At 37.3% G+C, this 18,468-nt stretch overlaps 1 protein-coding gene across 1 annotated transcript; it reads left to right on the top strand.

The window, feature by feature from the left end:
- Positions 1–312: 312 nt before the first annotated feature.
- LOC109076907 (serine/threonine-protein phosphatase 4 regulatory subunit 4-like) lies at positions 313–18,468 on the top strand. Its single transcript, XM_042746165.1, has 25 exons — positions 313–1,478; positions 2,478–2,551; positions 8,021–8,123; positions 8,237–8,384; positions 8,799–8,872; positions 8,991–9,097; positions 9,281–9,388; positions 10,276–10,397; positions 11,421–11,543; positions 11,639–11,802; positions 12,769–12,888; positions 13,000–13,077; positions 14,064–14,147; positions 15,040–15,222; positions 15,311–15,416; positions 15,498–15,645; positions 15,750–15,891; positions 16,143–16,181; positions 16,304–16,375; positions 16,593–16,656; positions 16,765–16,845; positions 17,275–17,365; positions 17,513–17,574; positions 17,663–17,819; positions 17,973–18,468. The coding sequence occupies exons 1-25, from the start codon at positions 1,374–1,376 to the stop codon at positions 18,016–18,018; spliced, it is 2,601 nt and encodes an 866-aa protein (XP_042602099.1). The 5' UTR covers positions 313–1,373; the 3' UTR covers positions 18,019–18,468.

Below are 18,468 nucleotides of genomic sequence, written 5' to 3' on the forward strand. Positions count from 1 at the left end.
TATACAAATTTTGGTTAAAACTTATTGGTTATTTAAAAAACTAAGGGGGTCTCGCCTAGGGTTTAATTCAATGTAGAACTGCCACTGCTTAAAGTCCACTGTAGTGTAACTCCAGTACCCTACAATTGCAGCTGAGAAAAAAATGGAAAAGGTTAACATTTGGCAAAAAGGAACACAGTAGTAGTAAAGTATTAGGCTACTATTATGCATTTCAAGTTTGCAGTATTAGTGTGGTTAAAAATACAGTGCCACTGCCAAGTTACCACACAGTTAAAATACAACTTTAATCCTAGATTCCTTCAGTAGTTTAAATGTGGCTATTAAGTTACTTTTTATCATTCTTAATTGTTGTGTAAATGTGTTAGCCTGAATCACTGTGCGCTGGTTTACAATTTAACACGACGAGCAAAACGTCACACTTTCAGTTTGTTACAAGCCGAATGTTTACCCGGAATTAGCCATATTTAGAATATTATTCCGTAAGTCAACGTAATCAATTACAACACGACAGTCAAAACCATTCAGTAAATGCTCTGAGTTCTGAGTCCTTCGAAAGAACGCTCTGACGTTCCAGCCGCTCTGAGCTGCTGTGGCATGCTGTCTCCATGGAAACCAGTTTAGTTGGTGCAGTGCGTTTGCGTGGTTTTAATATTCCTGCTTGCTAGCACATCCACAATCTAAAAGACGTAGCTTTTATGAGACGATCCGTGTTGCCATTTGAGCTAGATTTACAGAAGATTACTTGAGGTGAGCATGAAGTAGACAAAATGTACGGCTTTCTCGGGAGGAGTTTTTTCGACAGGCCATTTTTTTCAACTTTGTTGTCGTATTATTAGCGAGCTAACGTCAACCGAGGCAGGTGAACATGTATGTGTGACCAGGTTAACCTGCAAATGTAGTTTACGCCAGCTGCGCGCTTACATTTAGGAATATCAGGGATCTTTTCTTCATATGACAACAGCCATATCTGGATTGTTTTTATCATAAGCGGGGGAAGGATTTCATTTTTGATCACCAGCACGCGCTGACCATTAGCACTCGACATCTCGAGCTGCTCCAGTGGGGAAACGAGCACCGAATCCATCTTTTTCTCGAAAAGTAAGCAACACTTCTATCGAAGGAATCCCTTACTATGTGCCGTCAGCGCACGCGCGTTAGCTGAAAGCGCGTGTAGAAACTGCACAAACAATTGAACACCACGCAAATAAATTAGTGATAGATCAAGCTTTGCAACCAGTGGGACGCGTTTGTCGTGGGAGGACCGTCCTCTCTTCATCAAAGACATCACATCAGTCATTTACTGTCAAGGAGCCACAATAATGACAGGACTTTGACACCCGCGTCTGACACATTGACTAAGACACTTAGGACAGATGTTTGTGAGGAAAATGACGCCGAGCCAGTCCAGTTTGTTTGGGGAGATAGATGACCTGCAGGATCTTACTTTCATCGAGAGACCCATACGCAGGAGCCTGAAGGTAACGTTATGTATACTATTTTCCTCTCTCGATAAATGACTGCTAACTGTTTGCTTCGTATAGGCTAGTTCTCATTAACTCTGTAACAAATAAGGATTTAATGATTTTTATGCATGCTGTATCTTAAGAGTGGAGGAATTTTTTTTTGGACGCTCAGGTGATTTCTTTACGGAAATACTAAAACAGAAAACGCTTCCGCTTATTTTGTTGCACGCGCCACGACTGTTTATTAAGCATTATCGCGTCGTACACTCTATTATCTTTATGTGAAGTAGTAACTGTTCTAGCATCCTTAGGGAAGGACGGGGGTTGCCCACTTCAGTCTGCTGAGTGACGCAGTTTCTGTCAGCTGTCCGCATCACCGCTTCGCCTCCTCGTTTTCGCGCCTCACCACTGCGGAATAGAGGATTTCCACTTCAAACCAGAACGTTATTCCTATCACTACCGCGAATTCCTTTACGTAAAGCGTTTGCATTCACATGGAGTTGTGTCTACGTTATGTTTGGCGTCTCTGCAATCATGTACCTGGCAGCAGTGAAGTTGAGCAAGGATGCTCTCTCATCTCTCAGCATCACGTATGCGGGAATAATGCAACGCCTACAGAGGGGGCGGGTGTTTTCTGTCCCTTATCTTTTTTTAATGGGGAGGTTCCAAAAAACATCGTGGCTCTGAGAGCCCTAAAGTAATAGACTAGGCACCCACACATGGCTCCCGTCCCCCACACTATCTCTTCCCACGCAGTCCCTCTTGCCTCGCATCCTGCCTCCCTGCAGCCTCCTCACATATTTGGCTGAGTCATCTGTAATGGAATCTTGCCCAGTTATTGGCCATTCTTTAAGATGCACTACTTTTGCAGATTTCCGTCTTTGCTATGGAGACGCTCAACATTTTATGCTAATGACTTTTGCTTCCTTCTTTATTAGAGCACTGTGTTTTTTGTAAAGTGCTGATAGCAAGGCCAGTTTTAATAGCTGTTTGTCTTGTTTCCACTATTTGCAGACTGCAGAAGAGATTGATAAGCTCACTGTGGATGAAGATCTGAATGACATAGAGCGAGCAGTCTACCTTCTAAGGTAAAATATGACCCATTTGTGGTAATACCACTATGACTGATATTTTCAGAAATTTTTAGGGCTAGTTTGTTAGTATTGTTAGGTCCAAGTTTGCTAGATTAAATGCCTGTTCACACCAAGAATACAAACTGTAAAGATACATCCATACCAGCGAACGGCAACCTTCTTTTTATTATAAGTGCTAGCTGCATGTCTCCTGTCTTTTTAAATGCTTGATTTCTTTAAAGTCGAGTACATTCTGATTGGTTATCAATGTTTTTTATCGTTCATCAGCTTGAAAAAAGAATAATTCTGAAATCTATAAAGCTGTGATGTGACGGTAGTAGTTTCAGATCATTTCTCCCATATTGTGACATACATCAGATTTAAAAGTTTATCAAAAAAAAATTAAAAATGCATGGGAGGGACTTGGTTGCATCTGTCGGTTGTTGATTGGATGGATCGATTCTCCCATTCAAACAGTCTCTGTTGCATAGACTTAAAAAATATAATGCAACCAAGTGTCACCATTAATATGACCACTATACCTTTACTGACAAACAGGTACCATTTTTATTTCTCTTGAAATATCACTTGAACAAGATTTAAACAAAACCTCTTAAGCCACATCATCTCATTCTCAGGTAGGAGGCTGAGGCCTCTAGGGTTGCCAGTTTTGTTTCTAGCTTAAACTATGTCATGCTTTGCATCATTAGTCACAAATCTATTTGTCCCAGATTGTAGAAATCAGTTGTGCTCATTACTCTTTCTTTCCACTCGACACTCTGGAAACTGTTTACCCCCACCAGCATTGTTAGCTGCAACTGTTTAGCCAAATGTGTATCCGGGGTAAGCTGACCATACAACAACTTCTCAGTGCTTGCTGACTGGCACAGAACATCCAGCTCAGTGGGTCAGGGCAGGCGGTGTCGTCGCCGCTGTAGTAGTCTTATGAATAATGGATCTCTTGAATGGTCTCTCACTGATATCTAGGTAGAGCTACCATGCTCATCTCATCTCGACTTCGGGGAGTCACCACTCTAAAGTTTCAATGTTACTGTCTCTCAGATGCCAGTTTAGCATTGATATAGTGTTATCTGATCATTAAAGTTGGATAGATATGGTGCTGATTACTAAGGAGACTGAGTTAAAATTTGATCAGATTTCCCTAGAATCTGCACATCTTGGGTTTGTCTAATCTTACAGTATCATGAATTTAAAGTTAGCAAATGCACATCAGTATATTCTTGGTTAAACTTTGTCTTAGTCGAGTTTTAGAAAAGTTTAAGAAGTTTAAAAACATTCCAAGCTGAACAGTGAACCAAAGTTATAATAGAGGGCTAGACTAGATTTTATTTATACAGTATAGTTTTTGTTCTTATACCTGTTTATCAGCATTAAGAGAACATAAACCAATACAAAAGGGTACTTCAGGTAAATCTTATTTTAAAAGTGGTTTATTTATCATGTTTAGAGGTATAATATAGGTCTAAATGTAATATTTATGTATTTGAATTGCATATGATTTTCATTCATTCAGATTACGCTGTTCTAACATTAACAAGCGAGAAAACCTAATGTGATGCATATTTGTCAATCATATATACTGTAAATGAAACTGGTAAAATTTCTGCACTCAAAAGAAAAATCATGGCATAGATTATTATTATAATTTTTTTGCATCTATTTGAACTTATATAAATAATCATGTTTTCGAAATGCATTTATTGAAATTGCTTAGAATCAGCATAAATCTTTTTCAACATATTTTTGAGAACAATTACATTTATTTAGTAAAAAGTATGAATATGGATAAAATATGGGTAGTTGTAGAACAAGCAATATTAATTTAATTAGAATATATGAGAAATTGGATTTATTGATGATAAATGTATAAACTTATACTGTATAACTTAATACATAAATGTTTTTGAGTGTATATATTAATAGATTTTCATTTATCCGTTTGGCAGACATATTTTCACAACATCGGTCTAGTTGGAGCACCATTGTTTTTGACATTTATGGAGTCAGCTTCTATGGTCCAGCTCCTTCTATTCAGTTCTTGTTCCCTAGTCATAGACATTGGCCATTGACATAGACATTTGATTTCCTGCTACTAGAACAACATAGCAGCAGTTGACCTTTTATCTGATTACATGCTGTACACTTCCATGCAATACAGAGAAGAAAATACTTGGACCAAATATCCAAACTATTTCTTATTATGCTTTTTGACCCAAAACTCAGACACAATCCCTTTTTTGAACACCTGATTTTTAACCTATAAATTTCTATATTGCTCCTTGCCTGTGCTAATTATGTGCCAGAGTCGGTCCACAGCCCGACTCCCTCGGGTGGCAAACTAGTTCTGAGAACAATTTAATTGCCCCTGTTCGCTGTCATTTGGCACGTAAAAGCAGGCTGCCAGAGCATCTGTAAGATGACAGGAAAGAGAGTGCTTGTTAAGAAATGGATGAATGGTTAAAAGAGGAGGTGTTTCTGATGTGCAGACACCTCATAGATTATGGTTACGCAAACGTGGTGCCATCTTAGTGAGACATTTTTAGCATTTTGCACACCTATTCATTTTGTATTGTATAAACCAATATCATATTTCATTGTATCAACATTGTCAAGTTGTTTGTTTTCTGTGACAACTTTGTAATTATTCTCAATTATAAAGCTCGAACAATCCACACTGATATCAAGTAACCCCTCAGAATGCCCACTTCTCAGTTTACATGAGGTTACATGAGGCCTAATTTGATGTTTTTTTTATTGTCTCACTGTGGTACACAATGCTTTTTAACATTTCAAATGCATTGCATGCCTTGCAAAAGGGAATTTTGGTCCCTTTATCAGTGATTCCCCTGATATTCTATGTAGTTGAAGCTTGCATGTTTCATTGGGCTTATTTTGCAAATATGCTACTCTATGCTACATAAATAAGCGATTATACAACTCTGGAATTGTGCGTTTTGGTTACAGTTTAAGCAGCAGGTAAACACTCACTGCCTTGGCCAGAGAAGTTGCTGCTACCAGCTTTTAGGTACTGTGAGTTTAGATTTTTCCATTCTGATGTGCTGATGTCAGGAACAGCACTGAATGCATCACTGATCTTGCTGAGAGTCATACTGATGAGGCTGCAGGGTTTTACTGTAAGACATGCTTTTTGTTGTTTGTGTCAGGACTTGTTTGTTGGAATGACTCTGTTAAGGTATTGTACACTCCAGGTGTTTGGTTAGCATGGCCCCATTACCCATGCTGGTAGATGTCTATAACTACATGATCTACATTGATGTTCATTAAAACATAGCCATATATTATTTGGCTTTTCACATACCATTTATAGTGTCATTTGTAGGGAATGAAATGATTGTTCACAGACAGAGTGCAAACAGCCTGAGCTCTTCACTTTCTTCCCAGCATCATCATTGGCCCTGTTGGGGTTGGAAGGATTAGGGAGGCTGCCAAATGTAAACTAATTACTAAGTGGGCTTTGTTTAGGTTTCATTACAGTCCTGCTGGCTCAACAATCAACTGCTGACTCATTTCTTTTGGAGGGGTAGAATTCAAACAGTGTGTCACTTTTTGCCACTGCATGGTGCCTTCTCCGATTCTCTCACTTTCCTAATCTTGTGTTGAAACTCGAGACACACTTGAACTCAGCCAGGGTTTGATGTGAATTGTTTTACTGGTCCCTTTTCAAAGATTCCAAACACAAGGTAAAGTATTTCCAAAATGAGCCTTTCTAAACATATTTTGTTGTATAACCTTCCATAGGAAAGAACATTATGTTTTTCCTAGACAGCCATGTCAATTCAAATATTCTTCACTAGTTTCTTCCTAAATCAAATGATCTAAGCCAGTGTTACCTACTTTCATATTTTAGCTCTGTTCATCTAATTGTATAGCTCCATTTAGTATGCTACCAATTATCTTTTTGTTTCCTTTTTTCTTTTTTATTTCTCTTCATTTCACAAGAAACATATCTGAAATCTCCATGAGGTCTCTTGAGCTATGAAAAAGCAACTTCTTAATATAATAAAATGTTCTTCTAGGCTGAGGCCATTGTGTATCGTTCACTTACCAGGGAAATCTCATTACAAATGCAAGCGTAGCTCTTTTTTCTTTCTGACCACTTTCCAGCCAGGACCTGGCCGGAGCAAACAGAGACTCGAGGCTCACGGCCGTGGGATTGTGTTTCCAAACCATTCAGCACCTGGTCTTTAGCTGATTATGTCTTTCGTCTTCGTATAGATGCCAGCTGCTCTTCTCATTGCATGGTACCTCTGTCATTTAGTGTATAAACACAGGCTTTGCTGAGGTGCTGCACATTATTGACCATATTCAAAAAGTGCACAGAGCATGACAGCATTACTTTCTTCTTAGACAAACTTGGCAGCAGGTCAGGCTGTTTCTTGGTTATTAAATAACCGTCTGCCAACAAAGGACACAGGGACAACCTATCCCTGAAAAAGTAATGAATACCTGTTTATGGTTCATTATTTAGAACAACAGCACACATGAGAGACTGATAGACATGAGAGTGTTCAGAGAGAACGTCTAGGAGGTTCAGCTGCACTATATTTGCTGGTAAGATGTGCTTGACAGATTGTGGTGTGGAAAATTGTGCACTGATGTTTTTAATTTTATTAATGAAAAATATGGAAGTCCTCAGCAATTAGAGTTGATGCAGGATGGGGAGGAGGAGGACAAAGGAGCGAGGAGAATGTTTTAAAGAGCATGCGAGAGTTAGACAAATTGTTAATTTTGTTATGGTAGTATTTCCTTTTAGCAGTGGAGACATTAGCAGAGAAGGAAGAGATGAGTGACTGATACACATTAAGGTCAGTAGGATTTTTGGATTTGCACCACACCCTTTCAGCAGCCCTGAGCTTAGAACGATGTTCGCTGATAACATTAGATAACCGAGGAGCAGAAGGGGTGGTATGGGCTGGCCTGGAAGACAAGGGGCAGACAGTGTCTAAACAAGATTTAAGAGTGGAGCAGAAAGTATCAGTAGCACTGTTAGCATCAAAAGATTCTAACAGTTTAGGGGAAGGAAGCAAAGATGAAACCATAGTAAAAAGCTGGGAGGGTGAGAGTGAGCATAGGTTACATCGAAAAATGACATGTGGAGGGGTATGTGTTGTGTCAGGAACCATGTTGAGGTTAAGAGTGAGGAGTGAGTAAAAATAACTGACGGTCAGTGGAGGAAAGCCTTGTTTTGCCCTTCAGGTGAGCATTTCTGTAAGAGTGTGATGTCATGTGACATCTATGAATACAAGCATTTGAGCATCAAGATTGTGGAATCTCATAAATGAACAAGTGCATGTCTTCAAGAGACTGCATATTTTAAATAAATGTGGTACATGAATGTAGTACATAAAATAGGATAAATTTCAGACTTCTGAAAACTTCTGAAATACAGCAGAACTACAACCATGCTATTTATTTCACTGGCCATGTTTCTGTATTGTTCAGTTCTGGTGAGGATGTCCAGCGGGCCAGCGTGATCATTAACCTGCCAATCCTGGTGCGTCAGAACCCAGCGGAGACCTTTCGCAGGGTGGTGCCAAAAGTCAGGGTAGGCAAAACAGTATTTCATTTATTGCTTTTTGTTGTTGAGTTCCTTCTGTGACTTCTTGACATGTGCTGTTTGTGAATGATCCTACAGAGCTCCTTCTTCTACCTCAACAGGAAGTGCTTCATGTAGCTGGGGCGGATATGCAGCTCGCCGCAGCAGGATCTTTCCTGACTGTTCTCCAAGATGACATTGTCCTCATCCAGACACACACCCACTCAATCTTGCAGATAGTTCTCCTAAATCTCGACCACAGGGACACAGGTTACCATTTTTTGAGAAAGCATGTAAAGCATATATACAATAAATAAAAAAGCAACACAACTGTTTTGATATTAATAATAAATGTTTCTTAAGCACCAGATTAGCATATCAAAATAAATTCTCAAGATTCATGTGACACTGAAGACTGGATTAATGGCTGCTGAAAATTCAGCTTTGCCTTTACAGGGAAAGAAAAGGAATTGTATTGTAATTTGTAATAATATTTCACAATACTACAGTTACTGTTGATCAAATTAATGCAACCTTGAATAAGTTTCTTTCAAAAACATTGCTTAAAATTGCTTTTAATTTTACAGACCCCAAGATTTTGAATGGTAGTGTATGCCAGAGTGAAATATGCACATTTCTGCATGTCAAGGACTAAATCAACTACTATATCTTTATTTTTAATAGTGGTCAGCAATGCTTGGCTGGAAACGTTGCTTTCCGCAATTGATGCTTTACCAAAGGATACTATCAGGCAAGAGGTAATGACAGCTGCAGTATTTCTCCTGTCTGTCATTTCTAACCCCATGGGATATGGCATGGAAATGAGCTATTAGTGGGAATTAAAATTTGATTTGCTTTGATTGATTGTTTGCACAGATTCTGAGTCCTCTGTTATCGAAACATCAGCTCTCCCAGTCTGTCCTGGCACGTCTGGCCAGCTGTCGCATCTTAGGAAAGGTTGTTGGCAAGTTTGAGTCATCAATGTGAGTTCTACATTGGAAACGCCACTTAACCAATCAATTAAGGGGACAGGAACAACTTATTATATGATATTCCTAATATAGAATCATTTTCTTCTTAACGTAATGATATTTAAGGTGATGTTTTAAAAATACACTTTGTGTTGTTTATTTGCTTAAAATGTCTACCATGGCTTCTCTCTGCAGAGTGAAGAAAGACCTTTTGCCACTGATCAGGTCGTTATGCCAGGATGTGGAGTATGAGGTGCGCGCCTGCATGTGCCGCCAGCTGGAGAACATCACCAGGGGAATTGGGTAAAAAGATATGAAGCAGAGCTTTCGTTAAAAAGAACATTTTGTTATTTGAATATCCAATGCTGCCAAATCTAAATGACTTAATCCTATATGGAAAAGTAGTAGTGTTCGAATTGTGTCAAAGTTCTTGGGGGGTATTACAGTAACATGTTACTGTATTACAGCTGTGAAATTACAAACAAAAAATACACATTCTGAGACATGAACTGAAATGAATTGTGAATGAAATGGTGAAACATTAAATCGTCCTCCTCCCATTTTCACCTCAAAATGTTGGGGAAGCTGTGCCTCTCCTGCCTCCCCCAACGAGCCTGATAATGAGCAACACTGTAAAAACACATAAAAAATAAAATATGATGTAAAATGAGCAGGAAATTTAATACAGCAATCGAAACTTCATTTAATTTTAATTTGAACTAGTTTCATGTTTCAAGTATTATAGCTTTATTGAAAAACCAGGGGACCTTCCCCCATAACACCCAAAAAAATACAGTTGGGGGGGGGGGGGGTCCCCTGTTTTTTCAATAAAGCTATAATACTTAAAACATGAAACTAGTCGTGCTTATGGGAGGTAATTCGCACACCTTGACTCGCAGACATTAGATAGAAAATCAGAGTATATTGGATCATTTAAATTGTAAATAACACATATAGTGTTGGTTTTTATATACATTTTTTAGTTTTTGAGTATTTGTTCTTGCCACATGATTTGAATGTGAGACATTTTCTGCCACATATTTAAACCAAGGGATGCACGTTTTTCACAATGTGACAGACTGATGCTTAAACTTAAGCACTTTGGGATATTCTGTTAGAAATAACATCTTCTCCACTAAATATTTTTGTGTACAGTATCAGTATGGATCATTTGATTTGCTCTTTCCCAGGCTGGACCACACTAAGGTTGAAGTACTCCCTGAACTGGTTGAGCTGGCCCAAGATGAAGCCAGTACTGTGAGACTGGCAGCTTTCGACACCATCATCAACCTCTTAGAAATGTTTGACAGTGGTAAGCCTCTCACGGTGTTTATTGAATTAATTGGATTCTCATGTTAGTTGTTTTATTAAAACAGAAGTGACAACCAATAATTATTAATGTAATAAAATGTTTTTATATGTGGATAAATATGTAGTTGATATTGTTTGTTTGAGTATCTTTAACAAAAATGAAGCTAATTTTTAATGCATGACACTACAAGTAAAACCAATGTTTGGTTTTTTTTTTTGTTTTTTTTTTTTGGTTGTTTTTTATGCACTGATAAATTTTTGAAATTGTTGGCTATTTTGCTATTCGTCTTTAGGGCTAATGGAAAGAAAACATCTAAAATACACATTTAAGTGTTTATTTTATGAAACTTTATCTATTTGTGTCAGTAGTTTTTAATTACAATACATATTTAAAGACAGTTTTTTAGTTTTTCTTGATGATGACAGGATTTTCTGATTAATGGAGTGATAAAAAGACATATTCAAAATCTTCTGAATGACCAAATGAAACATGAATTTTAAACCTGGCTTTATCCAATGTTCATATTTCTGTTCTGGAATTGTATGCAAATTAATGTGTATTAAATGCCTCATTTGCATATTTATAGTTAAGATTTCAGAAAACTTGTAATACAAAAAAAAATATCTTAATGTATACTATGATTAATCAACTGGGGAGATATGGTGATATCTATGTAATGTCTTGCTTTAAGGAATATTATCAATATTAATATCAGCTTTTCTGCTATGGATGTCCAACTATCTGAAATGCAGTTAAATTTCAGCGAAACAGAGGTGTGAAAACATTTGGACTTCTTATTATTTCACAGAGTACAGTTTGAAACACATGCTGCGTACCTGCTCATACCATCAGACACTGCTTATTTTCATTTCCAAACCTTAAGCGCTTTATTTTGCATGCTGGGACATCAGATTCAGATACTAGCATGTGGCCCCTTTGTGAAAAGATGTTGAAACTTGTCTCACACTCTTTCTCTCTCTCATCCTCTCACCCTCCCCTCTTTTCTGTCAACATTTTTCACAGATGACAGGACTTGTGTCATATTTCCCTTGGTGAAGGCATTCTGTGAAAAATGCTTCAAAGGGGATGAGGCAGTGCTGGCCTCCTTGTCCTTCCAGTATGGAAAGCTTTGTCACGGGCTCTCAGGTGACTGTCCGCTTCCTTTTTACATCTTTCTGAAATGTTTTAGGATTACAGAACATGAGTCATCACATGGATTTTTGTATCTCTCATTTGAACAGAGTCTTTTACTGACGAGCAGCACCTCTGGTTTCTGGAGTTTTATAAGAAGCTGTGCTGTCTGGGTTTGCAGCATGAAAATGGGCATTGCGAAAGCCAGACCTACCCATTGGAGCTGGAGAACAAATACGCCCTAGTGCGCAGGAACTGTGCCTACAACTTTCCTGTGAGTTTCCCTGACTTGCATCTATATATGTTTCGGCCTGAAGTCTAAACAAAATTGCCTTGCAGTTTATTGTAAGTCTTAATATGTTAAAATGTTTAAAAGATTAGTTTTTCAGAATAATTTTGATTTAAAGGCATTATGACCAACCAATTTTTTCAGGCACTGTTATCTATTTTTAACATCTGTAAGTGGAGGCAAAGTCTTCTAGAATAGCTCGACATCTCATTTGAGGAAATTAGACCTCTGTCTGCTCCATCATCAGTGTCTGAAGTGGTCCTTTGTTGTTAGTGTGGTTATTTATAGCTGCAGTCGCTCTGAATAAGTTTGCAAACAGTCTGAGATGTAGGTGGCTGAAAGTTATGTCTAAGAAACCAGTCGCTTTTTTAAGAGGGACACAAAAGCATGATGATAATGTCATAGAAGTACAGTAGTCTTCATGACTTGTATGTTATATAGAGTTGTTATTCACTGATGATGTTTGCCTCCAGTGGGCTTTTCTCAGTTAATTTTCATGAATGTGTATATAGCAAGTTTTTTTTTTTGAGTGACAAATGAAATTTTATTCGGTTCCTCTTATATTTCGGAACACTTGAAAAACAGCAAACTGAAATATAGTTAAATGATCCACTTATGTAATACTTTATAATGTTTCTATTTTGTTGTTTTGGAGCTTCACAGCCCTAGTCCTTTTAATATATATATAAAAAAAACAATAGTTTAAATTTTTGTCTGAACTACACTATAATAGATATCATACTACATCAGAAATACAGTAAAACCATGTGGAAACCATGATATTTTTTTTTCGGGATATTTTGATGAATAGAAAGTTCTAAAGAACAGCTTTTATTTGAAATATTTAGTACTATATATTTTTTTAAGATTACTTTCTTGAATAATTTATAAGCCTATTGCTGTGTGTCTGGAGTCTCATCTGTAGATTTTCTTCTCTGTATTTATTTTCAGGCCATAGTGTTATTTGCAGATCCAAACCACTTTCTGTCTGAATTATATCGTACCTTCTCAAGTCTTTGTCATGATCCTGAGATTTCAGTACGGAGGACGGCAGCTGGTGGTTTCCATGAGGTAAAAACTTAGAAACTCACATGTTTTTGTCATAGTACACAATGTGACTCACATTTTGAAGGTAGCAGTGTGTAATGTACAATACCATTTTTTCTAATCCCTCTGCATTAGGTGGTCAAATTGCTTGGCCCAAATGTGCATTACATACACAAAGAGCTAATCACTTTGCTGCAGGATGACTCATTAGAGGTGAGACATGAATAAAGGTTTGTTTGTGTGTGTGTGTTTGTGTGTGTGTGTTTGTGTGTGTGTGTTTGTTTATAAAAAGAGCTTTCAGCTGTCTGTGACAGCTTCAGTCAGCATGGTCATTTCCTTGGCACACTGTCTGTGCGAGACAGCAACTTTCTTCACAGAAAGATTCAGCCTTTCTCAGAACCTCTACTGACTGCTGAGTTCGCTTGAACAAATAGCCATCTGACCATTTAAAACCCCCCCCCTCGCAAGGACAACAGAGCTTATGTAACTTCTGCTTTTGGATGCACATCAGCAAGAAATTCCCTTCTGGAGTGTGTGTGAATCAAAGAAATAAAATTATTTGGTTCCGTCTTTGTAATAGATTAACAAAAATGTACTACTGTACCTGTAGACCTTAAAGGTGTGTAATTTCTGCACCAGTTAAATGGAATTGGAAAAAATGGCAGATTTTCCAAAAACTCCCCCATTTGCAATTGATCGCAATTTGATTAGATATTTGAAAAAAAAAAATAATAATAATATTTTTAGCATCAAAAAAGTTCCACACATCACCTTTAACACCAAACTACCAAAAATTCTTTATAGGTGCCAGACATACTGTGCCTACGTGTGTGTATAAAGCTCTGTGCACAAGCGAGTGAGTCTTTGTGTAGGATGAATGAATACATTGCACCTCCCTAGCTAAGGCTAGAGTGTGGTATTGTTTATTCTGTCATGATCCTCTGAGCAGTGTTAGTCACACACTGCATTAGCATCCACTATAGTGCAAAGCTCCCTGAGTCATCAGACATAGTGATTTTCATGATTAATGATGATGGAAACCCAACATTATAGACTATCTGTTATAATCAGTGATCTCACACCAGCCTATCTCCAATTTTAGAGCCCCTTCCTGTGGTTGGCAGAAATATGTTTCTGAAATATCTGATGACGAGAAGGCTTTGTTGATTTGTGTTAGCTCAATGCTTTTGAATCTGCAGGTATTGGATGCTCTGTTGAACAATCTTCAAGAGACTTTAGAGCTGGCCACTTCCAGAGGGGAGGGAGCAGGACCTGAGAGCAAGGTACCTGCTTAATTTTTGATGCTTTTAGTTAGAATTTTCTATTGTGACTTTTTGTGATCTTTTAGACTTTTAGTTTTACCTGAAATATTTATGGTCCAAATAGTAATAAACAAAAATACTAAACATTTTAATTATGTCGTTTAAAAATATTTATGAAAATAATAATAACTAATTATTTTAAATAATAATATTTAATTATAATAAAATGATTTATATTTTAATTAAAATTATTAGCAAAATGGCAAGAACTGTCAAACATAGCATAATAAAACAACACAGTATGAGGCTGTAAGTACTTCTAAATACTAATGAATGAAATATTCAATATATCGAAATCTTTTAAGAATTTTTTATGTTTTTGTAAGAAATCTCTTATCCTCACTAATGCTGCATTTATTTGATGAAAAATACAGTAAAAACTAAAATTTTGTGAAATATTATTACATTGGAACATAATAACATAATAATAATATATAATAATAACAAAATATAATAATATTCATGTTCTATTTTAATATATTTTAACATCTTATTTATTTCTGTGATGGCAAAGCTGAAATTTCAGCAGCCATTACTCCAGTCTTCAATGTTACATGATCCTTCAAAATTCATTGTAATATGCTGATTTGATGCTCATGAAACATTTTTATCAATGTCGAAATTAGTTGTGCTGTGTAATATTTTTGTGGAAACCATAATAAAAAATTTTCAGGATTCTTTCATGAATAGGAAATTCAAAAGAACAGCATCTCAAAACTTTTTTTATACAAATGTAAAAGTCACTTTTGATCAATTTAATGCATCCTTGCTGAATAAAAGTATTGATTTGGGGGGAAAAAATTGACCTCAAACTGTTGCAGTGTTAGTGTATGTCTCATTCTCACCCTTACAGCAGGTGAATATACCAGACTTGGTGCCTGCCTTGGTAGCAGCAGAACAGAAAGCGGCGTCCTCGCTGCACTGGCGGGTTCATGAGAAACTCCTGCAGTGCTACTCCTGTCTGCCCCGTGTCATCTCTGGAGACCAGATCTACTTCCGCTTCTTTCAGAGGATGTTCAGCATCATCACTACCAATGTAAACCTTCTACACGCACACTCCTGCCTGTAGATTCTCTCTATTTTAAGTGTATATTTAATCTGTCCTTCTGTTTACACTGTTCTAGAATGTTCTGCCAGTCCAGCGGGAAGCTGTCAGGACGTTATGTGTGTTCTTGCGCTATAACCGCAAACAGGAACAGCGGCAAGAAATAATCAGCAAAATAAAGCAAGGTAAAAAAAAACAGGATCTGCTTATATTACATTTTTGTGTATGAGATTCAGTGAATCAGGACAGTCTCTCTTCTGAATTTGAGCTTGCTCAAGGTAGAAGCTACTGGAACAGGCTTCGCTATCTGGACCTGTGTGAAATCACAATAGACCTCTTCTCCAAGTCGTATTTTTGCAAACATTTCCTTATTCCAGCTCTTGAGCTGGTCAGTGACCCTGTAGCCAATGTCAGGTGAACAGCTCACATTTTTTTTAACTTCTGTTATTGCGTCCTCGTTTACTGTGTTGTGAGCTTATTGTTTGTTTTATTCAACCAAAAAATAAACATTCTGGCAGGTACAAGCTCTGTTATATGTTACCCAAACTGAGATCTGTCATCAAGGCAACAGACAAACATCTACTTCAGCAGCTGGAGTTCTGTGTGCGGAAATTGTTGTGCCGTGAGAAGGACAAAGATGTAGTGGTAACTTTGCGTAAGGTGAGCCTCTCATTATTAAAGCGCGGTCACATTAACAAAGTTTTGGTTTAATTTTGTGGGCAAAAATGATCCATGTATGAAATAAAGCTCACAGCTGTGTGAGGAAATCTCTCATCCTCACATGGATTCCACCGTAAATGACAGCATTTTGCCTCTTAAAAAAAGTAAATGTGAAGATTTGTAATATATTGAACATCATTTCATTAATAGAAGTAATTAAATCCTCAAACTCTTTTGTTATGTTTTCTTAGACAGTTCTGGAGCTGGACAAAATGGACATAACAGAGCCGGTATGAAAGATCTGTCACTTTGACCCTTTCCATTTAGTTTTTAAAGACCAACTTCTTTTTCTGAACACTGTGAGCTGATTTTGTTTCACTGTTAGTGTTGAAATAACTTTTTATGTTTATAGTATCATAAAAGACATGAAAGAGAGCTTTTGGATCAGAAAAAGGAGAAGGAGGAGACTCTTTTACTTGAAATGGTGAGCAATTTACCCATTTTAATCATTTTATGAAGACAGCAATTGTTTTTTTTTTTGTTTTTTTTACACCAATACAATTCTATTTGTCCAATTTTGGGCCTGAAAAGACAAACAGGTTTTTCATTATGTGTAAATGTAACTTTTTAATGCCAGAACAAAGAAGTCAAAAATATAATTTGAAACATTACTGCTGTGTTTGTGGTTTTGTAACACATAGGAACTGCTGGAACGACAGCAGAGTGAGGCGAAGCTAGCTGGAGATAAACAGTCGGAGAAGAAACGTGAGTGACGTTCATTCATGCACCCTCTCTCTCAAACTTTTGATGTTTTACTAGCTTACATATGTATGGGTGTTTACTTGTTTAGTTTATAATGCTTTTGTAATGCAGAACGAGACAGCAAGTCAGGCCTCTCTGGTAGTAAAGGGATGTCAGGATCTACATCAGGAGCAACATCATCCTCTTCTGCTGGTTAGCATCCTTCCTGATGTACATTAATGTTAACTGAATAACAAAAACATTGCATTTGTTTTACTATATACACTACAATCCAAAGGTTTGTAGTCAGTAATTGCTTTTTAAAGAAATTAATACAGCAACGAAGCATTAAAATTGATAATAATTGACAGATTTTATGACAAATAAATGCTTTTTTTAACTTTCTATTTAAAACGGAAGACTGGAGTAATTACAGTACAATTTAAAATATATTTACTATATTAGAAAACAGTTACTGTATTTTTAATCAAATGCAGCTTTTGTGAACATAAGATACTTCTTTCAAAATCAAACTTTTTTTTACCAACCTCATTTTTTTTTTTGATCTTTACGAATGACAAAGGTTCTAAAGGTTTGAGAATTGGAAGGTGCTTATTTTCCCAACACTGATCTTGTTTGCAGGTAAGGAGATGCGGAGGGCCAAACTAGCTCGCAGTCGTTCCCTCAGCGGTCATCCCACGACACCCAAGATGACAAACCCAGACAAATCCTTGTACGTAACATAATCATCTCATCGCTCTTGTGCTGCTATTGCCGTGGATTGCACCAGCTGAGATCTGTCTAGATTTAGAATTTTGTCATGAATTTGCCATCACCAGTTGTTACATAGCACTATTTATACTCACTATTTTCTCTTTAGAAAAGTGAAGGATTCAGGAAGTTGCCCTGGATCGGGAAAGAGCGCTATGTTACCATTAAATGGTATCTAATCAAATATCATCATGGGTTATAATGAGATGCTCTTTGCCGCAAACTTTCTGTTGTTTACCTGTACTCGTTTGTTTTCCAGATGATAACCTGCGACCCCACCACTTTAATGTTGCTTCATCAATCTCCCCCACCCCATCATCCTCCTCCATGCCCGTCCTGATCCGCAGCAACACGAGCAGCTCTGTGGATCACCGGAGTAACGGGAATAAAGACACACAGTCTAGGAAGCTCTCTGTGTACGTAGTGCGATCCTGTACTGTTTCACCTTAAGCTTATAATCTTTAATTAATCTTGACATTTTGGGCATAATCATTTTATTATTATAAACTGGAATGATTCAGACAGACTGATCTTGACCTCTGTGATGTTTTTCTATTCATGTCTGACAGACAGCGGAAGTCAAATTCGTTTGGAATGCAGTCTGGGAGAGAGTGATTACCACTTTGCCTTCTGACTTAAAGCCCCTTCCTACAAGACTTTTCATTCTGCAGCAGCAGTCCCTCCATTTTGATGTGTCCATTCTCTTCTATACCAGAACCGGCTTAAGATATGCTGGGGCATCAGTTAAGGTCTGCATTGATCCATCTCTGCCTTATTTCACCAAAAAACTCACACCATGTCATAAAACGAAAACGAGAGTTGAGGAGTAATTGAATGTATTTAATTTACTGCCTCATTATTTTGTTTCTTGTATTATAGCATGCTTTGCAAATTCTCTGTTTTATATTTTTGAAGTGGCTAAGAGAAAAAGAAGCACTATGTATTTTTATGATTGAAGAGTTTTGGAACTCTCCATCCCATCCCACCAATGAGATTGTGCCTGGGTGCTGCCCAGCACCTGATTGATTATCGCCAACATCTTAGTACCCAATGAATAAAAATTAT

Source organism: Cyprinus carpio, chromosome B20, assembly GCF_018340385.1.
Source record: "Cyprinus carpio isolate SPL01 chromosome B20, ASM1834038v1, whole genome shotgun sequence".
Taxonomy (NCBI): Eukaryota; Metazoa; Chordata; class Actinopteri; order Cypriniformes; family Cyprinidae; genus Cyprinus; species Cyprinus carpio.

Bases quoted from the DNA above. Each gene is read 5' to 3' on its own strand.
- LOC109076907 (XM_042746165.1), top strand. From the start codon at position 1,374: ATGTTTGTGAGGAAAATGACGCCGAGCCAGTCCAGTTTGTTTGGGGAG. The intron at 9,098-9,280 runs GTGAGTTCTACA...TTCTCTCTGCAG, and splicing joins GGCAAGTTTGAGTCATCAAT to AGTGAAGAAAGACCTTTTGC. The intron at 15,417-15,497 runs GTAAAAAAAAAC...CTTCTGAATTTG, and splicing joins AATCAGCAAAATAAAGCAAG to AGCTTGCTCAAGGTAGAAGC.